Source organism: Balaenoptera physalus (genome assembly GCF_965194825.1).
Source record: "Balaenoptera physalus genome assembly, chromosome: 10".
In the NCBI taxonomy this organism is placed as follows: Eukaryota; Metazoa; Chordata; class Mammalia; order Artiodactyla; family Balaenopteridae; genus Balaenoptera; species Balaenoptera physalus.
The window spans coordinates 33,872,094-33,889,495 of NC_138889.1; the positions used below are offsets into that span (position 1 = coordinate 33,872,094).

The 17,402-nt window shown below is 35.5% G+C and overlaps 1 protein-coding gene across 12 annotated transcripts in view; it reads right to left on the minus strand.

Moving 5' to 3' along the window:
* The window catches only part of YAP1 (Yes1 associated transcriptional regulator), a 108,729-nt gene that overhangs the window by 27,208 nt on the left and 64,119 nt on the right, over positions 1 to 17,402 (minus strand). For 4 of the 12 annotated variants that reach the window (XM_082409968.1, XM_082409975.1, XM_082409973.1 and 1 more), the window contains exon 4: positions 10,683 to 10,802. The exons of 4 other annotated variants lie outside the window; for them this stretch is intronic. In XM_082409968.1, the coding sequence (XP_082266094.1) occupies positions 10,683 to 10,802 (120 nt within the window). The remainder of the gene's footprint in view (positions 1 to 10,682; positions 10,803 to 17,402) is intronic. 4 more of the 12 variants (XM_082409972.1, XM_082409974.1, XM_082409976.1 and 1 more) reach the window with 1 other exon arrangement.

The following is a 17,402-nucleotide window of genomic DNA, read 5'->3' on the forward strand; positions in this document are numbered from 1 at the left end:
CAGATAATCATCTTGGCTTGAATTCCCATACCTTCCCTCCCCCATCCTTCCACTTCACCATGCCACTCACTGTTTCTAAGTATTCTATGATTCATAAAGACATGCATATTTATCTTTCCTGTAAGATCTAAACAGAAAAAAATAGGTGGGGGAGTTTGAGCCTTAGCCTAACCTCCCTAGGGATCCTTCTCTTTTGGTGAACATGTTCTTGGCATTCCCAGAGGGCACTCAACATATTTATTTTCCCAAAGAGATGTTTTCATACATTGTGTTATGTCAGGTTCAATCATACGAGTTAAATATGAATTGGGGGACTGATGTGAGTATCTATCACATATGGTGAACATCTCACAAACTGAGGCCTAGTGCAAACAACTACTGGGGAAAAAATGTTTTCCATTCCAAGCAGTTAAATAAATTAAAAAATTTTAAAAACTGCTGGGAAATAACCCATTAGTAAGTGTTGAAATGATAAAATATGATTGACTTCAAAACAGATTCTAGAGCTATACAATGTTAAATATTTCATCTACTAAGAAACATTTTTAAAAAAGCTCTTGAGCTTTCCATACTGGATTTTTATTAAGTAATATAGCATTTAACAAGTTAATGTAAATATTTACTCCTTGTGGAAACTAATTGGACAATAACAGTACTGCATGAAAATAAACAGGTAAATATCCTCTGCTTCCCACCAGTTTCTCAGAATTAGATACCATTAGCAGTAATCATTAATGGCAGTGACCACTGCTGATGGCACACTCAATTGGTTGGGAAGGTCTTTTTCAAATCTAAGCTTATCTGACTATTAAAAACCACAGAAAGCGAAAAATAGGGTATCAAAAGATGGAGTAAGAACTCCACAGAATTAAACAGAAATTTGCACAAAATACGCAATAGAAATAGTCTCTCTGGCTAATAATGCTGAGCACTTTTGGCTGTGTTTACCTAAATGCTGTTACCTATGGATACAAGCAGTGTTACAAGTTTCCATATAAAGAGCTCACTTAAATGACCAATTCAAACAACTGTGTTTATCTACTGAAGCTGGGATTTCTTCTCTTCAGAAGCATCCTGTTCTTTACCTTCTATCTCAAGCATTTCAACAAAGCACAGAGCAGTGCACCCACATGGGGTGCAGCAGAGACCTCACAAGCAGGCAAGAAACAAAACAGGCTTTGTTTCCTGGGGGAAGGGGGCAGGGCAGCTGAAAAAGAAAAGAACTGCATTACCACCTTCTTCCCCTCCATGACCAACTACCAAAATCCCAATGTTTCCAGTTTTAACAAAATTTCTAAAAGGTAAAGGAGAAAACAAATCCCTAAAATATGACAATTTTTTTTTTAAAATGCTGTATTTTAAATTCAGCGTCTGCTGCCTGGACTATGAAATAGTAACTGTTTCAAGTTTTTCTTAACCAATCAGTCCTGACAGCTTTATGGTAGCAAATCATACACTCAGCAATTACTGAAAAATAAGAGCCCATCTTCTCAAAAACAAAGGAGGTCATCACCAGGGGTTCTTTCCAGATTATATTCTAAACATCTGAATTTTCAAACTTCAGACAAATTTTAGATTTGCATAATTTGTATCTTCAACCTTGGAATATTACAAAGTACTACAGATGTCGTAATCAATCACAGACTTCGAGATAATAAATTCAATCCTAGTAACCTCATTAAGTGTAAATTTAAAATTAGAAATTTTTTTTGAACTTTTAAAACATTAACTCACATCAAATCTCCCACAACACAAGAAAGCACCTTTTTACTTTGTCTAATATTTTATCAAGTTTCAGATATTACATGGTTACATGTTAGAATGGCTATATTAGTTTGTTTATAACATTTAGAAACAAATTTTAGGTTTTTCCCATACCTACAAGGGTACTTAAGACTGTAAAATTGTAGGCTTATTAAAAGAAATGAATGCTTTTCTAAAAACACAAACTAACAGGCCAACTCTGCCAGTCTTAAAACAGTAAAAACAAAACACAAAACACCCACTGCTAGCTAAGTATTTCAATATTACCTAGGGGATTGAATTGTCTACAAAAAGTTGCTACTAACTGGCACAATAATTTATGTATTTAAATATAAAATGATGGTTTTTTCAGTGAAAATTACTTACTATTTGATTCACACTGAAAATCTGTCTTTTGCAAAAGGAGCAAAAGGCCAGGGTCCTAATCTCATGACTGAATATACCTTTTTATTATCAATATGCAAAAGACATCTCCCAACACTCAATTAAGCTATACCTAGATGATAACACCATGCCCAGGAATGACTTTTTAAAAAAAGTTATACTGAGATATTTCACCCCTTTGGTAATTTTAATATATTCATAGAATTGTATAACCATCACCACTATCTAATTTCAGAACACTTTCATCATCCCCAAAAGAAACCCTGTATCCTTTAGCAGTACACGTCCTATTGCCCCTCCCCCAGTCCCTGGTAACCATTAATCTACTTTGTTTCTTTGGATTTGCCTATTCTGAACATGTCATATATATGGAATCAATTTTGTGACTGGCTTGTTTCACTTAATATGCTTTCCAGATTCATCCATGTTACAGTATGTATCAGCATTTTATTCCTTTTTATTACCAAATAATATTCCATTGTACAGATATACTACATTTTGTTAGTCTGGTAATCAACTGATGGATATCTGTGTAATGTTTGGCTACAAACATTCAAATGTGCAGGTTTTTGTGTGGACATATGGTTTCCTTTTTTGGGCAATATATATCTAGGAATGGAATTGCTGGGTCATATGGTAACTATATGTTTAACTTTTTGAGGAACTGCCAAACTGTTTTCTAAAGTGGCTGCATCATTTTTCAATCACATCAGCAATGTATGAGGGTTCCAACTGCTCCATATTCTGGTCAACACTTGTTAATGCCTGTCTTTCATTTTAGCCATCTTACTGAGAATAAAGTGGCATCTCATTGTGGTTTTGCTTTGTATGATGTGGTTACAGTTAACCTCCTCTAAAACTCTACCCCAGGTCTTAGCATAGGCAAAGTAATCTCTCCCTCCCACACTCTGTACTTCTCTCCCTTACCAAGCATCAACCTCCAGGCCCCCCAATCTGGGTTAAAGTATTTTAATCTTTAAACTGTTCAAAAATATCAATAACATCTTTTTTTTAGGTCAATTCGACACTGTCTTCCTTCAACCACCTATCAAAAGTCTGGCATGAAAATTTATTATAATGGTATTTTTCAAACAATACAATTGAGAATGGAGCTTAAAAAACATTCAACAGGACATTTTCTCCTCATCACCTCATTAAGCAGTTTGGGGCAGGACACAGGAGTTGCTAAATGAGGTGAGGAGGAGAAGGGAGAAAGCGGTCTAACTAGCCTTCAGCTCTCTCTGTCCCCTGGATATAACTGTGTTTTTTCCCTCTACTATGAAAATAAAGTTTAAAGGCTAGTTTGGAGAGAAAGTACAGATAATGAATCTATTAGTCTAAAGAGAAGGGGAATAACATTTTAAAATCTACCTGCCACCTTGAATTCATGTTAGATTAATGAGTAAACAGTTCCATTAATAGCTTTATTCCTAATTACATATAATGTATTACTATTAATTCTCTTGCCCTAGTGGAATTTATAATTTAGAAGAGATGAATCCGAGTTCTGACTGATAAGCACAAAAACTGGCCCTTTTATATAGTGTAGAGCTTGACTGGCTTCTTCTTACCTTCTAATGTCCCTCACAGCACCTTATTTATTATCCCTCATTGTACTTAACACATTTTATAATAATTATTTATTTTGTAGCCGACAACCCCCTGCCCGCCTGCTAGCATAGTACCTGGTACATAACTGGCATTCATCTGTTGCATGAGTAAATAAATACTCAAATAGTTTCTATCCCTAGTTAGTAGGATGCTATTAGTAATACACAGGAGAATCTCCAAGCTGAAGCAAGTCCAGAATGAGTTCTGAAGCGACCTCAGCAACCAGGGTAGCAGAACAACATGAGTATAAAACAATGCAAAGAATATGAACCACTCCTCTTCTAAATCATTCCAATTTATTTCAGCAGAAATCTATTTGACTTTTCCCTCAAGAAGTCTATAATCTCTTTTTCTGTTTCTTATAACTGACTCTCTGGGTTGTCACAAAAAGTGACATCACCAAATGGCTCTCTTCTCCAGCACATTTTATAAGATACTTGCTATTAATGCAGAGTTGATACAAATATAACTTGAAACATAGTTTTCTTTTAAAAATGAATTAAGTTTTCTTGTGTTTGATGTGAGGGGCTTGAGTAACACAAATAAACCATTAATTTAAATTATCATTCAGTGACTTTAAGTTTTAAAAATTCTATATGAAAAACTCATTATATAAACAAAGAAAAACATCTCTTCACTGTATAATTATTTGTATCATTGAACCATCGTCAAGTAGAAACTACGCATTAATTTAACTTCATTAACATGTATGTCTATTCACCCTTGGCAAGTAGGAGAGACTGCTTACCACGATTGATAAACTATTTTGACACCATCCTCCTGACTGTAACATTAAAAAAAAAAAAAACTAAACTGCAAACCTCAAATATTGAACTAATTTTGATATTCTATAACCTTACATATTAAAATGTTCATTTCAGTTAACGTCTGTTTTTTAAGTAAAAAAAAAAAAATGTAGTGACGGCAAAAATGAGTAACAATCTCCAACAGTATGTTTTAAAGAGGACTTCACTAAGCACATGGCCTAGAATTATACTTCAAATCAGCTTACATCAGGCTTCCTAACATGGTAACTTTATGAGAGTTCTAAATTTTAGAAACAAAGCATACCAAAAATGCATCATCTTTAAGGCAGTAAAGCATGCATGTTTAAACTCCTGTATGTGTCAGAGTTTGATAGCGCGGACAAAACTTACCTATTCCATCTAGCGCTGCCCATCCCCCATCAGATTTGTTTGCCTGGGCATACCCACCATGTGATAAGGCTTATCTTTAAAGGTTGAAAGATTTCCTGGTCTCCTCTTCAAAAGTAATTCCCAGCTGTGACCAGAGGGCCAAAAGCTAAACTTAAGTGGTGCAATAAATAGTTCAAAAATATCTCTGAAACCTCAGTGCACTCAAATCCATAAAGCTATTGAGAAGTAACCTTAAGCAAGGATCCAAAGCAGTCACTGAAGAATTCATAATCTAGCATATTGTATTAAATTAATTAAGGACTGGAAATATTCTTAAAAGCATCTAGTATATGAATCCAATTAAGTCAAGAGAAGTCAGGTATCTTTCTGAATGAGTTGGTTACACTGTTGATACCAGAAGAACTTGGGTCTCTTGATTCCCAATTGAGTAGGTAAATTTTTCTACAACACAATTTAATTCATTTGAATTCACATGTAGAAAAGAGGATGCTAGCTAACTTCTTCTAATGGATTTTTGGAGGGCATATAAAATGTCAGGTCAGAGCAATGTCATAACTATTTTTCTCACTGGATAATGTGCATTTAAAAACTACATTGAGTATCACATTTAAAGAGGCATCCAGAGAAGGGAAGTAAACCGGTAAAAAACTCAGAACTCTTAATGCATAAAAAAACTGGAGAAACCACAGTTAAAAGAGAACACTCTGGGATTAGAAATGTATTCACAAATCTGAAGGGAAGTAAATTTCTGAGTAATAAAGGGACACATATTTTCTGGTCATTAGAACCTTCCTTAAACAGAATGGACTGCCTTCTAACACGGTAAGCTCCTAGTCAAGGGAAAGGGAAAGGTCAAAGGTGAGGTTGGAAGGTAATCTCTTAAGGATATGGTAGAGGTGAGGCATGATAATTCATCTAGATGGCTTCACCTCTGTAATTGGAAACTCATTACCTTTGGGTAATTTCCTCAAGATGAGGCACAACACAATATATAAGTAAATGCTTCAACCATTGTCATCTTCCTCCCTCTGAAATTTCTGTGTGTTAGTATTGGTGACTTAGGTGTGCTTCTGAAAAGATTAACTGCATGTAATCTAAATTTCTTTAAAATTCTGGGTGTCAAAAGATCAAGTCCAAATTCTAGTTCTGTCACTTAACTATATAACCGTGGGTAAGTCACAATTTCCCTAGATCTCAGAGAAACTCAGATTTGGGGCAAAATCCCTACCTCTACCAGTATTTTTTTAAAAATATATGTTGGTGGCTTGGGGAGTCACAAGGACTGGGTGGCACTATGGCATTTAGTGGGCAACAGTCAGGGATGTTGAATGTTCTTCAGTGCCCAGGATACACCCTCCCTCCTCCTTTGAGAAATGTTGATTAGAAGAATTACAAATTCCTTTTCAGGGTCAAATTGTATGAGGTTTGTTTTAAGAAGTTTTAGTTAGCAACAGCTCTATTTACCCAAAACACACTGAAACATCTTTTTCTCCCTACCCTAAGTAGTTAATATAATTCACAACCAAATACTGACATTTTAGGATCACCAGGCAAGATTTAAAAGAGGGTAAGGAAAACAAAACAAAAAAACAAACAAAGAACTTGTTTTTAATGCACGAATATAAAGAGACTTGCTTCAATAAAATTCAAATGATTTGATGTTGGTATTCTAGGTACCCAAGACTCCATTAATGGAGTTACAGATTTAGTTTCTACAGCCTTTAGTGTTTTATCCTACCTCTACTAGAACAGACTTAGGTACATTTAGGTACATTTTCATCAAAAGTAAAATATTACTTATAACAGCTATCAGAAATATTTAGTCTTCAAGGAAAAAGGTTAATGAATGTCTAAACAGTTAAAAAATTTAACAGACCTTTAATTATTGATGCAAAATATTTAACTTTGATAAGAAAGATGTGCTGAACAACTTTTGGCTTTTGACTTAATAGCAAGTTTTGGGAAACTTTGAAACCAAGGACCAAAATCAACACCTAGGTTTTAACTAGCTGTGACATTTCCATGCACAGAATTTCTATGCACAGAATTGTTGATAGTAATTATAAGGGATATTCTGAATTTGCCAACTAGGTTGTTTATTACCTCCTTTAAGTCTCAAAAGATACACCTTTTAATCCAAATCTCTAGTTCCAGTTAATTTACACCAAACGTGTTTTTAATTCCAGTGGTACCATCAGCACTTATTTCCAGAAACACAGATTCTAACACTACTTATTATGTCCTTTTATATAAACAGGGACAACAACATTACATAAAAGATCAGTTCATTGACCATTAGTATTCTGGAATAGATTTTTCATTCTGAAAAACAGGAATTATAATTTTTGTGTATGTTTTCATTAGGGCTTTTACTGGAAAATATTCAAATGGCTATTATTATGTAAAACAGTAAATAATTTTACAACATACAAGAAAATATTTAAACCTGAGACTCTTCATGTTTGCAAGTACAAAATCTCTAGGAAAAAGAGTGTTAATAAGAAATAATTTAATGACCTGCATAATACTCAAGCATCAACTTTCTTTAATACAGTGTAAAAACATTCCTGATATGATTCCTTAAAAACAAATAAAAGCCCTCCTTTTTTCGAAGTCAGTAAATATCAGCTAATTCTTACTGGCACTGGATGTCACTTCATGATTTGTTACAAATTACTAATCAATGCTGTAAAATAATATAAATGTCAACGATATATAGTTTTTAGGGAGGGGAAAGATAAGGGTATGGGATTAAGAGATACAAACTACTATGTATAAAACAAATAAACAACAAGAATACATTGTACAGCACAGGGAAATAGTCATTATCCTATAATAACTTTAAATGGAGTATAAGCTTTAAAAATGTTGAATCACTGCTATACACCTGAAACTAATATTGTAAGTCAACGTAAAATAAAAACTCCAATAAAAATTTTTTTAAAGATACATAGTTTTTAAATGTTAAAGAATAAAAAATCAGATAAAAAAGAAACAATGCATAACTAATTATTTAATTTCCTGAATTTATATTACATGGATAATTTATTAACTTCATGTGGGATGTGAATTATTCTAAATATAATTATTCTAAAGCATCTGATAAAGAACAGAAATATAAAAGAGGCTGGTGTTTGAAGGAGGTGAGTGATAAAGTCAAGCTTATCAGATGTAAAGTGTATCTTCTACTCTAAAATGTCAAAAGACATAGGTCAACTTGACTTAAGGTAAAAAATGGTAAATACTTTCATATAGATTTGGGGAATACAGGAAAACAAATTTCACAACCATGAAGGCAACAACCTATCATTTGTTGGTGTCTGCATGGTTCAAAGAGTCAGAAAGGGGATAGTCTATATTTTTTTGGCAGATAAAATGCAATCCACCATAGAACTTCAGATTTCAAGGAAAACTCCTTCAAATTCAGCAGCTAACAGCTTGTCTCTATTTGCTGTCACTCTGGATCAGAGAAACCCACACTTTTTTTTTTTCCCTTTCCTGCTCCCCTTCAGTTACACTTGAGCTCTCTGACTGAAAAGGTCTGGAACAGATTAAAAGTCGGGCCTCAAAATAAAAAGCTTTGGCATGTTGTCAAGCCTGTCTGGAATACACATACACAGTGGGCCCAAAAAGGGAAACTAAACGCAGTAAGAGTATTTTATGAAAACTTTTCTTGGCATAGCTAACTGTACGCCATGTGTACATATGTGTTGAAGGTGGGAGGGAGATTATCATTATTTTTTTTTTGGTATTTTCTCCCATTTAAAGCAAAAGACCAAGCTGTGTGTGTAATTAATGAATCTACTTAAGCTCACAGCCAAGTTGTTTTATTTCATTTTTTATTAACTGAAAATACTTAAAAAAAAAAAAAAAAGCTTTGTTCCAATTGCTGATTTCTACAGTTAGCTAAGAGTTAATCATCATTTTTCATAATCTCGTGTAGAGGGAAAAAAATCCCACAGTACCATTTTTTTAAATTTCCAAAACATGGACAAGCAGAATTCATTTCATTAACGATGATTTAAGGAAACATGTCTGTTATCGTTCTAGTCCATACAAATGGCAACATTTATTAAATTCTCTACCTTACTTGGTTTCCTGTTTCAACCACAAGGGCTTATTCAAGCATTAAATAGAATCTGAAGTTGCAAATTATTAACATACCACATTACTTTTTTAACACTCAAATAGGTCTTGAAATTCAAAAGGCTAGCATTTAAGCCAAACCGGATATCTGTCAAAATGACAGTCTCTGCCCTGATCCCACCTTTGACTTTACTTGAATAGGGGATTCAATCAGTTCATAAAGCTGACCAATCAGTGAGCTTGGGGCAAACCCCAAATGTTGGGGTTTTAAAAAGGTATACATATAGATATAGGAGAACTGCTCAGAACGTTCCTGACGGGGAAGTTATTTTACCCAACCAGCTCTGGATAGAGTTTTTCTTTCTCTTTTTCCCCCAGGACTGTGTTTTGATGGCATTCACAGAGTTAATTCCTCTTTCCCATAAGGGCCCCACAGTTGTTGTTAGGTCAACCCCTGTAAAGCTTCAAAGGTTCCGAGTTCCCTCAGTCTGACCTACTCAGTGATCTGCACATTGTTTTCATTTAGCTGCATCCAGTCCAAGACGAAAGCTTTAAAACCACAATGATCTGCTCCTTTTTAAATACATTTTTCCATGGCTTTGGAAAAATGTCTCAGAAACCCAACTGAAGAAACTGAAAACAGTGAAAAAAATATGTGTAAAAAGGCCCTAAAGAGCTTGTATACTATTATCAAAATATGCACATTCGGGAGGGGAGTATTTCTTTGTGCAAATGGTGATTTTTGTCATTTGATTTGGAGGGAAATATGGCTTTTTTTGGGTTTGTTTCCCAAATGAAAAACAAAGGAAAAACCCCCTTTACTTAAAAAGGGGGGGGGGGCAGAAGTGAAGAGAAGGAAAAAAAGGCTTTCATTGGTCTATCTCTAGGGTGACAGGGGTACCCAACCCCCCTTAGGATAGAAAACATTATAATACCCTGGCACAGGATGGTACTCATTGCTCTCTTAAGTTAAGCATAAGCAGACACCACGTCACTGACAAAAGTTGATATCCCAGGTTTTAGATGAAGCGACAGACTGATTATTTCTGTGGCTAGAAAGATCATTTTAAACACGATCACTGTGTTTCCCAAAAATGTGAAAGGAACAGTGAGTCTGGTTAGTAAACCACCACAACATTCCTCCAACCCCATCCCAAGAAGTCCAAGCTAAAAAGCTGATTTAGACCTCAATTTCTCAAGTTTAAAGTGAAAGGTATAAAAACAGTACTTGGATAAGTTGGATGGGCAGTCATTTTTTAAAATTATAAAGCAGTGCAATTTAATTTAAATGTACCTTCCCAAATTCACATACCAAAAAACAGTAATCAAAAATATCTAAAAAGGGGCTTCCCTGGTGGCGCAGTGGTTGAGAGTCTGCCTGCCAATGCAGGGGACACGGGTTCGAGCCCTGGTCTGGGAGGATCCCACATGCCGCAGAGCAACAAGGCCCGTGAGCCACAACTACTGAGCCTGCGCGTCTGGAGCCAGTGCTCCGCAACAAGAGAGGCCGTGATGGTGAGAGGCCCGCGCACCGTGATGAAGAGTGGCCCCCACTTGCCACAACTGGAGAAAGCCCTCGCACAGAAACGAAGACCCAACACAGCCATAAATAAATAAATAAATAAATAAAAAAAATTAAAAAAAAAAAAAAAAAATATCTAAAAAGATTTTGAGATGAACCTTTACCAAAACGAGGGTCAAGCCTGGGGTCTAGCCAAGAGGTGGTCTTGTTCTTATGGTTTATATAGTATATTTCTCCATCCTGAGTCATGGCTTGTTCCCATCCATCAGGAAGAGGACCTATAAATACAGAAAAAAAAATCACGGTTGGTTTTTAACTTGGTGCATCTAAAAAAAAAAAAAAAAAAAGTGGGAGGGGTGCTAATTTAAAAAGAAAACACATCCTGACATAAAACAACTCATTAATGCAGAATTAACAATGTGTTCAGAGAAGAAAGGTAAACCTGTATACTTGATTCTTCTTCCACTAAAAGGAAATTACCCAATAATAAAATCTACACTCCCAAAGACACAAATGTAAAAAAGGTCAGATTTTCGGAAAATGCTCTGGAAGTCATGACCAAATAACTGTTATTAGTGTTAATATATGACATGGAGTGCTGCAGCTCAGGGACCATCCCCCAATCCAGTCAGTTTTGGGACAGTACCTTCGTAGAGACCCCAAAAGGTTCTTTAATAAGGAATATATGCAAGTGTTCTCAGAGTACCTACAGTATCATAAACATTCTGCTTAATATAAAGCACAGTTTAGCTAAGCCTGCCAAGTACCATTTATTTCCATTATTTATGTGACTGACTCACACCAAGAAAACTATAATAGAGAAAACATGGTTCAAAAAAGCTTATTCTTAAGCAGCCTGGAAGTTGCTAGGAGGTGGGGATTGTGGCTAGAAGTTTAAGTTTGTCAGAGACACGGGAAGGGGGCAGAGTAAACACCAAAACTGCTGGAAGGCAAATTTCTCAGGAAGAAAAAGAGAAATGGTACAAATTTCAAAGCTACAGAGTGAGGAAGTAATACCTGGGAGATAGGGCTAAAGAATATAGAAAGTATAAGAAGATTATTCTATCTTTATGAGGGTAGGGAGGCTAGACAGTTGCTTTTAAGAGGTAATAGCAATGAAAAGAGAGGCCCAGTGTAAACTACTAAATTCAGGCAGATTTCCTCCTTGTCTCTCCCACTCCCCCGCTTCCACTTCCCACTCCCACCAGGAATCAGGAAAGGCAAAGGTAAATTGGGAGAGTCTGAGTAAATGCCTAAAATTTTCCATCTGTGGAGCAACACGAATTGACTGCTTACTGTGTGCCAATCACTGTGCTAAGTATATTAGGTACGTTAACTCGTTTAATCCTTACAATGACCAAGGACATAAGCAGTAAGTAGTACTATCTCCATTCTAATGGGGAAACTGAGGCATAGAGTGGTATAGTCGGTATATCACAAAGCTAGTGTCAGAGATGATACTCAAACTTAGCAGCCTAATTCCTGAGCCATTTTCCTCATAACAACACTTCTTTTTATTCACCTCCCACATCCAAGGTCAGAGCCTAAGTATGCTTCTTGTGCAAAAATGGAACAAGTTCCTTCTTTCTATACTGGCAGTCCAACACAGCCTTAAGAGTAACGCTGAAAGAGTAACTTTGGTTAAACAGACCGCTCACACAGGCGCATGGGACCCAAGGCCCTAATTCTAGGCCAGTTTCGTTTGTATTAGGAAGAGACCAATTTGCTACTATAGTATCATCAAAGATCTACTTTGATGGGGTCAAAATCCTGTTAGGGAATGCAGGCATGTGGAACTGGAGTGTTCTGTACTCCTAGACAGGCCACAGGGGGAAGACCCTTCTCCAGTCCTGAATATGGAATTCTGCACACAATGCTAACCATGTCCAGAGTTGGACTTTGCTGCAGAAATCCCGTGTTTACTAAAAAGTGAATGGGACGCAGACTTGTTTGACACATATAAATCAAACCAACCACTTTTCTCAGCAGCCTTCAGTGTCACTTTGGGTTCTATTTCCGCACTAGGAAGACAGAACTTCCAGAACTGAATATTAAGGGTTTGTTACTGACTTTAATTGCGAAGGTGGCTCAATTGTAAAATGCTTCTGAAAAACAAGTAATTAAAATTCTAACTTCCTAAGATATCATGATGATGAACAAGTCAACAGAAGTCACTGGATGCCTTTGGAAGCATCAACCCAATGGCCCTAACAGACCTCATTATAGCCTCCAAACCTGCCTCCTGAGTAAATGGATTCCCTACTTTTTTTTTTTTAAAAACAATATCACTCTCTACCTTTGTTGTCTGAGTTAGAACCAAGAACAGTATCTGGGATACAAATCAACTTTCCCTTTCTGCTCCACCCACCCCATGCTGTAGACTCCACTTACACTCTCATTGATCTGTTGCAGTCCGTCTCTAAGAATTCAACCATCAATAATTTTCAGCTCTTTTTCGTAACCACTACAGACCTTTGTTCCTTGGTGTCTGACTTCTTATTTCCTCTTCTCATTCCAGTGTCTCCTACCAAACAGCCACCAGGGTTTTCTTCTTAAAATACTACCCAATCAACATTTATATGTTACTCACTGGCTTTAAAAACGTTTCCCTTGCTCTCTACCATCAAAAGGAAAATGCCAGCTGGACTCATTTCTTAATAAGTCTTCTTCACACACCCAACCCTCACTCTACTCCCCAAGTTCTCACAAAATCATGCCATCTCCTTGTATGTACTATTCGTGTTATCACAGACAGCCTTCTGCCCCATCTCTTATAAACTCTTATTCACCTTAAAAGAGAAAGCTCAGATGTCACCTCTTTGATTCAGCCTTCCCTGATTACCCCACATAAAATCATTAACTTCCTCTTCTACTCTGTATTAACGTTTTAACAGATAGAGCTGCATTTACTTGCTTACATGTCTGCCTTCCTGACAATGACCAGGCCACTTATCTTTTAACTCATGTCCAGTATCTGAGTAATTGCTCACTAGATATTTAATGGAAGAATGAATATCCTGCCTTCTAATACTTTGAACTTTCTATAAACAAGCTTAAAATCATATAGTACATATATGGGGTTGGCCAAAAAGTTCATTTGGGTTTTCCCGTAAGATGTATATGGAAGATAAATATCACAAATATATCAAAAACTTCAAATTGTCTATGCATTCACACACTGACATGAGCCACAAACATTCCTTCACAGGGACTATACTCAGTAGCCTACCACAGAACCAGATTTTGTCAAAAACTATAAAACTTTTCATACAAAATCGTATTTATATATTTATAATTCATATACATGCCCTATCTGTGATTTTAAAAAAATAAAAGCTACACACTGTATAGACACTCTTAACTCATAGCTGTAGGCAACATTTTTGGATGGAATTTCTCCCCCAATAAAATCAACGGCATATTTTATGTACATGAAGGCTAAACTGCATAAAGACAGCTTCAGTTTCCCAGATATGCACCTCCTTTTAGGGCAGGTTTATAAATTTAAAAAGGCAAGACAAATGTACACCTCAGAATCACTGTCTTAGCTACAAGAGTTGTCATGTAATTTCTGTGAAGTTTCTGATACATGCATCTATGTAATACTGGTATTGAAGGCAGTAAAGCAATATATACTTTTAATGTCATGGCCTAATAAAGGCTTCATTGTCATTCCAATCTGATTCTTGATATAGTGATTCATAACTTCTCTAAAAATTCAAATTTCAATGGGACACTGTGTTAAAGAGACTCTAAATAGATTTCTTAAAAGATTTCCCTGAAATATCCTTTACATAAGACAAATTTCACTAACATTAGATTAAGTAAAAAGGGAAAAAAAATTAAATATGGCACAAGATGTTACAGAAAAACCCAAAACAACTTTTTTCAATTAATAAGCTTATAAACAGAATATATGAATGACGTTATTAATCCAGTGTTTTTTGCACCTTAAACCTTTTGTTCATAAGTGTATTCACTTTTACAGTTCATTTGAAATTTTTAAAAAATGTTTAAGTTTTGTAGAAATGCATAATGGAAAAAGTGAAAGTTTCTTGTAATCTATTCCCTGGGGGAAAAACTGAACAACTTTAGTTTTGTGATATGTTCTGGATTTTTTTCTTGTGCACATTTTGTAACACACATGCATAACCACTGATGTCATGCTCTACCTGAACCATACTTGCTGTATTCACTTAATATATATTACAGACATCTTTTCTTAACACAACACATAAGTCTCTCTCATTCTTTTTAATGGCTTCACAGATCTTACTGCACAGATGTATTAGAATTCATTTATCCCTTTTCCCAGTGTTACATAGAGTTGTTTCTAAATTTTTTTTGCTGTTATAAATAATAGTGCAATGCACAACCTCTGGGGGGCAGCAATGGCAGCAGCACCTCTACCACTAACTAGCTCCATTACTACCATCACACACCATGTTCTTATCCATATCGTACAGATGAAACACAGTTACATTCAGACAGATCACTTGTCCAAGGTAAACAATAAAGTAAGCTTCCCTAAGGTAAAGATTTAAACCCAGGCAGTCCGACTTCAGAGCTTCTGCTTTTAAACCATACAACACGCTGCTTCCCAAAGATATAAATACATTCCCCAAAACTTAGGCAGGTGTTTCCATACATTAAATTTGCAAACAATCAAAAACAAAGCTCTAACTAATTTTAGACATGAGGATATAAAGGAGAGAAAAGCCTGGTATACAAATAAAGAGCATAGTGATTTCTGCCTATTTTCTCATCATATTTCTAATTAAAGAATTAAATAATGTACATATGAAATAGAATAATTACTATATAATTAATTTTATAAGCACTCAAATTGATACCAAATATACATACTAAACACAAAAGAATGCTTTTATATTCACTTATGTTGTTCATTTAACATTGGATAAAAATTTAATGTTGTGTGTAAAGAGATGGTCTAAAACAGAATGTCCTCTTTATAAAAAAAAGAAAGCTACTACTGATAAAGGCAAAGGAGTAGAGGAGGAAAGATTACCTTTACACAGCTTTGCACCACAATTGAATTCTCAGTAATAGAAAAAAGAAAACTGAAAAGAAACAAATCTTCTATCTTAAATGTGAACTAAATAAACAACAATCGATCTGGGCTTTATTCACACACAAAAAGAATTTTCAGTTAAATGCTCTCTCTTTAGAAGAAATTTGGTGACCTGATAATGCAGGTTTCTATGTCATTATGTTAAACTAAGCTAACTGCCGAATAACCATAAGAATCTGAGAAAGCAAGAGTGATATATTTTCTGAATCATCAAGCTGCACAGGCTACTGAAAGTTTGATGCAAGCATCTGTTTGGGCTAGCGCTGGAATGGAGTAAGGTTAGTAAATCTAAGGGGAAATCTAGGCTTCTCACAAAACTAGATTTATAATAAGAGGAGACTACAGGGACAGATCAAAATAAATGTAGAATGCCTTTGAGTTCAATTTACGTCTTGATTTTAGTGTCATAAATATTCTAACTTCTCCAAGAAGGAGTATATAAAATGAAGCAAACAGAAGTAGCAATATTTTATTTACTTAAGATAAATACAAGCTGAGCCCCATCCCTAGAATTTGTGACTTCGTAGGTTTGGGGTTGGGCCTGAAAATTCCCAGATGATGCTGACGCCGCTGGTCTAAGGAACACACTTTTGAGAAACACTGACCTAAAAATAACTACTTAGAATCCTTTGGCTGGTATAGAACTGTTTCTTGAATTTATGTAACTTGTATAAAACTATAATTATTCACTGTTAGGCATCATGGGCAGTTCAGAGGCCAAACTATCAAGCACTACATGTCTGAGAATGGCACATAGCCACATCTGCTAGAATAAGAAGATGAGGCAAATGGCTCAACAGCTATGAGGATAAATAAAGTCATAAGAAGGGCGATGCTTCTTTTTTTAAAAAACTGAAATGGCTCAAGCAACTATCATGGAGAAGTAGACCAAAATACACTATCTTGTTTGTCCTCTAATGACCAGATGGAAATGAAGAGTAGGACTCTGGAGGCAAGTAAACTGATGTGATCCATGGGAATTACTACTCGTAACTTAGCTTTAAACCATTTTTAGCTGAGAACTCTTCACTTTCTCAATTCAAATGAAGAGTCCTCTCTCTGTGCTGGCAAAATATTTTCTTTATTACCTAATGCCATAAAACTTATCACACAGTATTATTTATTTATATGCATTTTCTTCCAGGCTAGACTGTGAAATACCTAACACAGGAGTGTATATTTTGCATTTTTCTATTTTACTGTCGAGTAGAATGCCTACTACTCAGAAAGGGCAGGAATTTACATGTTGGCTGACATTAATGTAATCAAAACAAAATTCAATTAAAATTCTTTATTTATGCTTGTAAGAGAAAAATATCCTGTTTCATCCTCTCCACGTAAGTTCAATTTCTCCATTATTTGGTAACACTTAAATTGAAGGCACAGGGATATAGCAAATTCTTTTATTCAGTTAAGTATTTATTGAGCCCCTACTATATTCAGGCACTAATCTAGACCCCTGGACATAGAGAGATAAGCAAAACAGTTCCTGTTTCATGGAATTTGTGTTCTAGCCAGGAAGACAGACAGATATGTATAGTACAATGTTGGCTAATGATAAGTGCAGTGGGAAAAAACAAAAAACAAAATGAGTGCAAAAACAACAACAAACAAACCAGCATGAGTGCAAAAACAAAACAAAAACAAACAACAAAAACAAAAACCTGGAAATGGTCTTTTAAAAATGTGGACTAAGAAGGGCCAAACTGAGAAAGTGACCTTAAAGCTGAGACTCTAACAGAATGCAAGCCAGCATGTGGTGATCTCGGGCATGAGCATTCCAGTC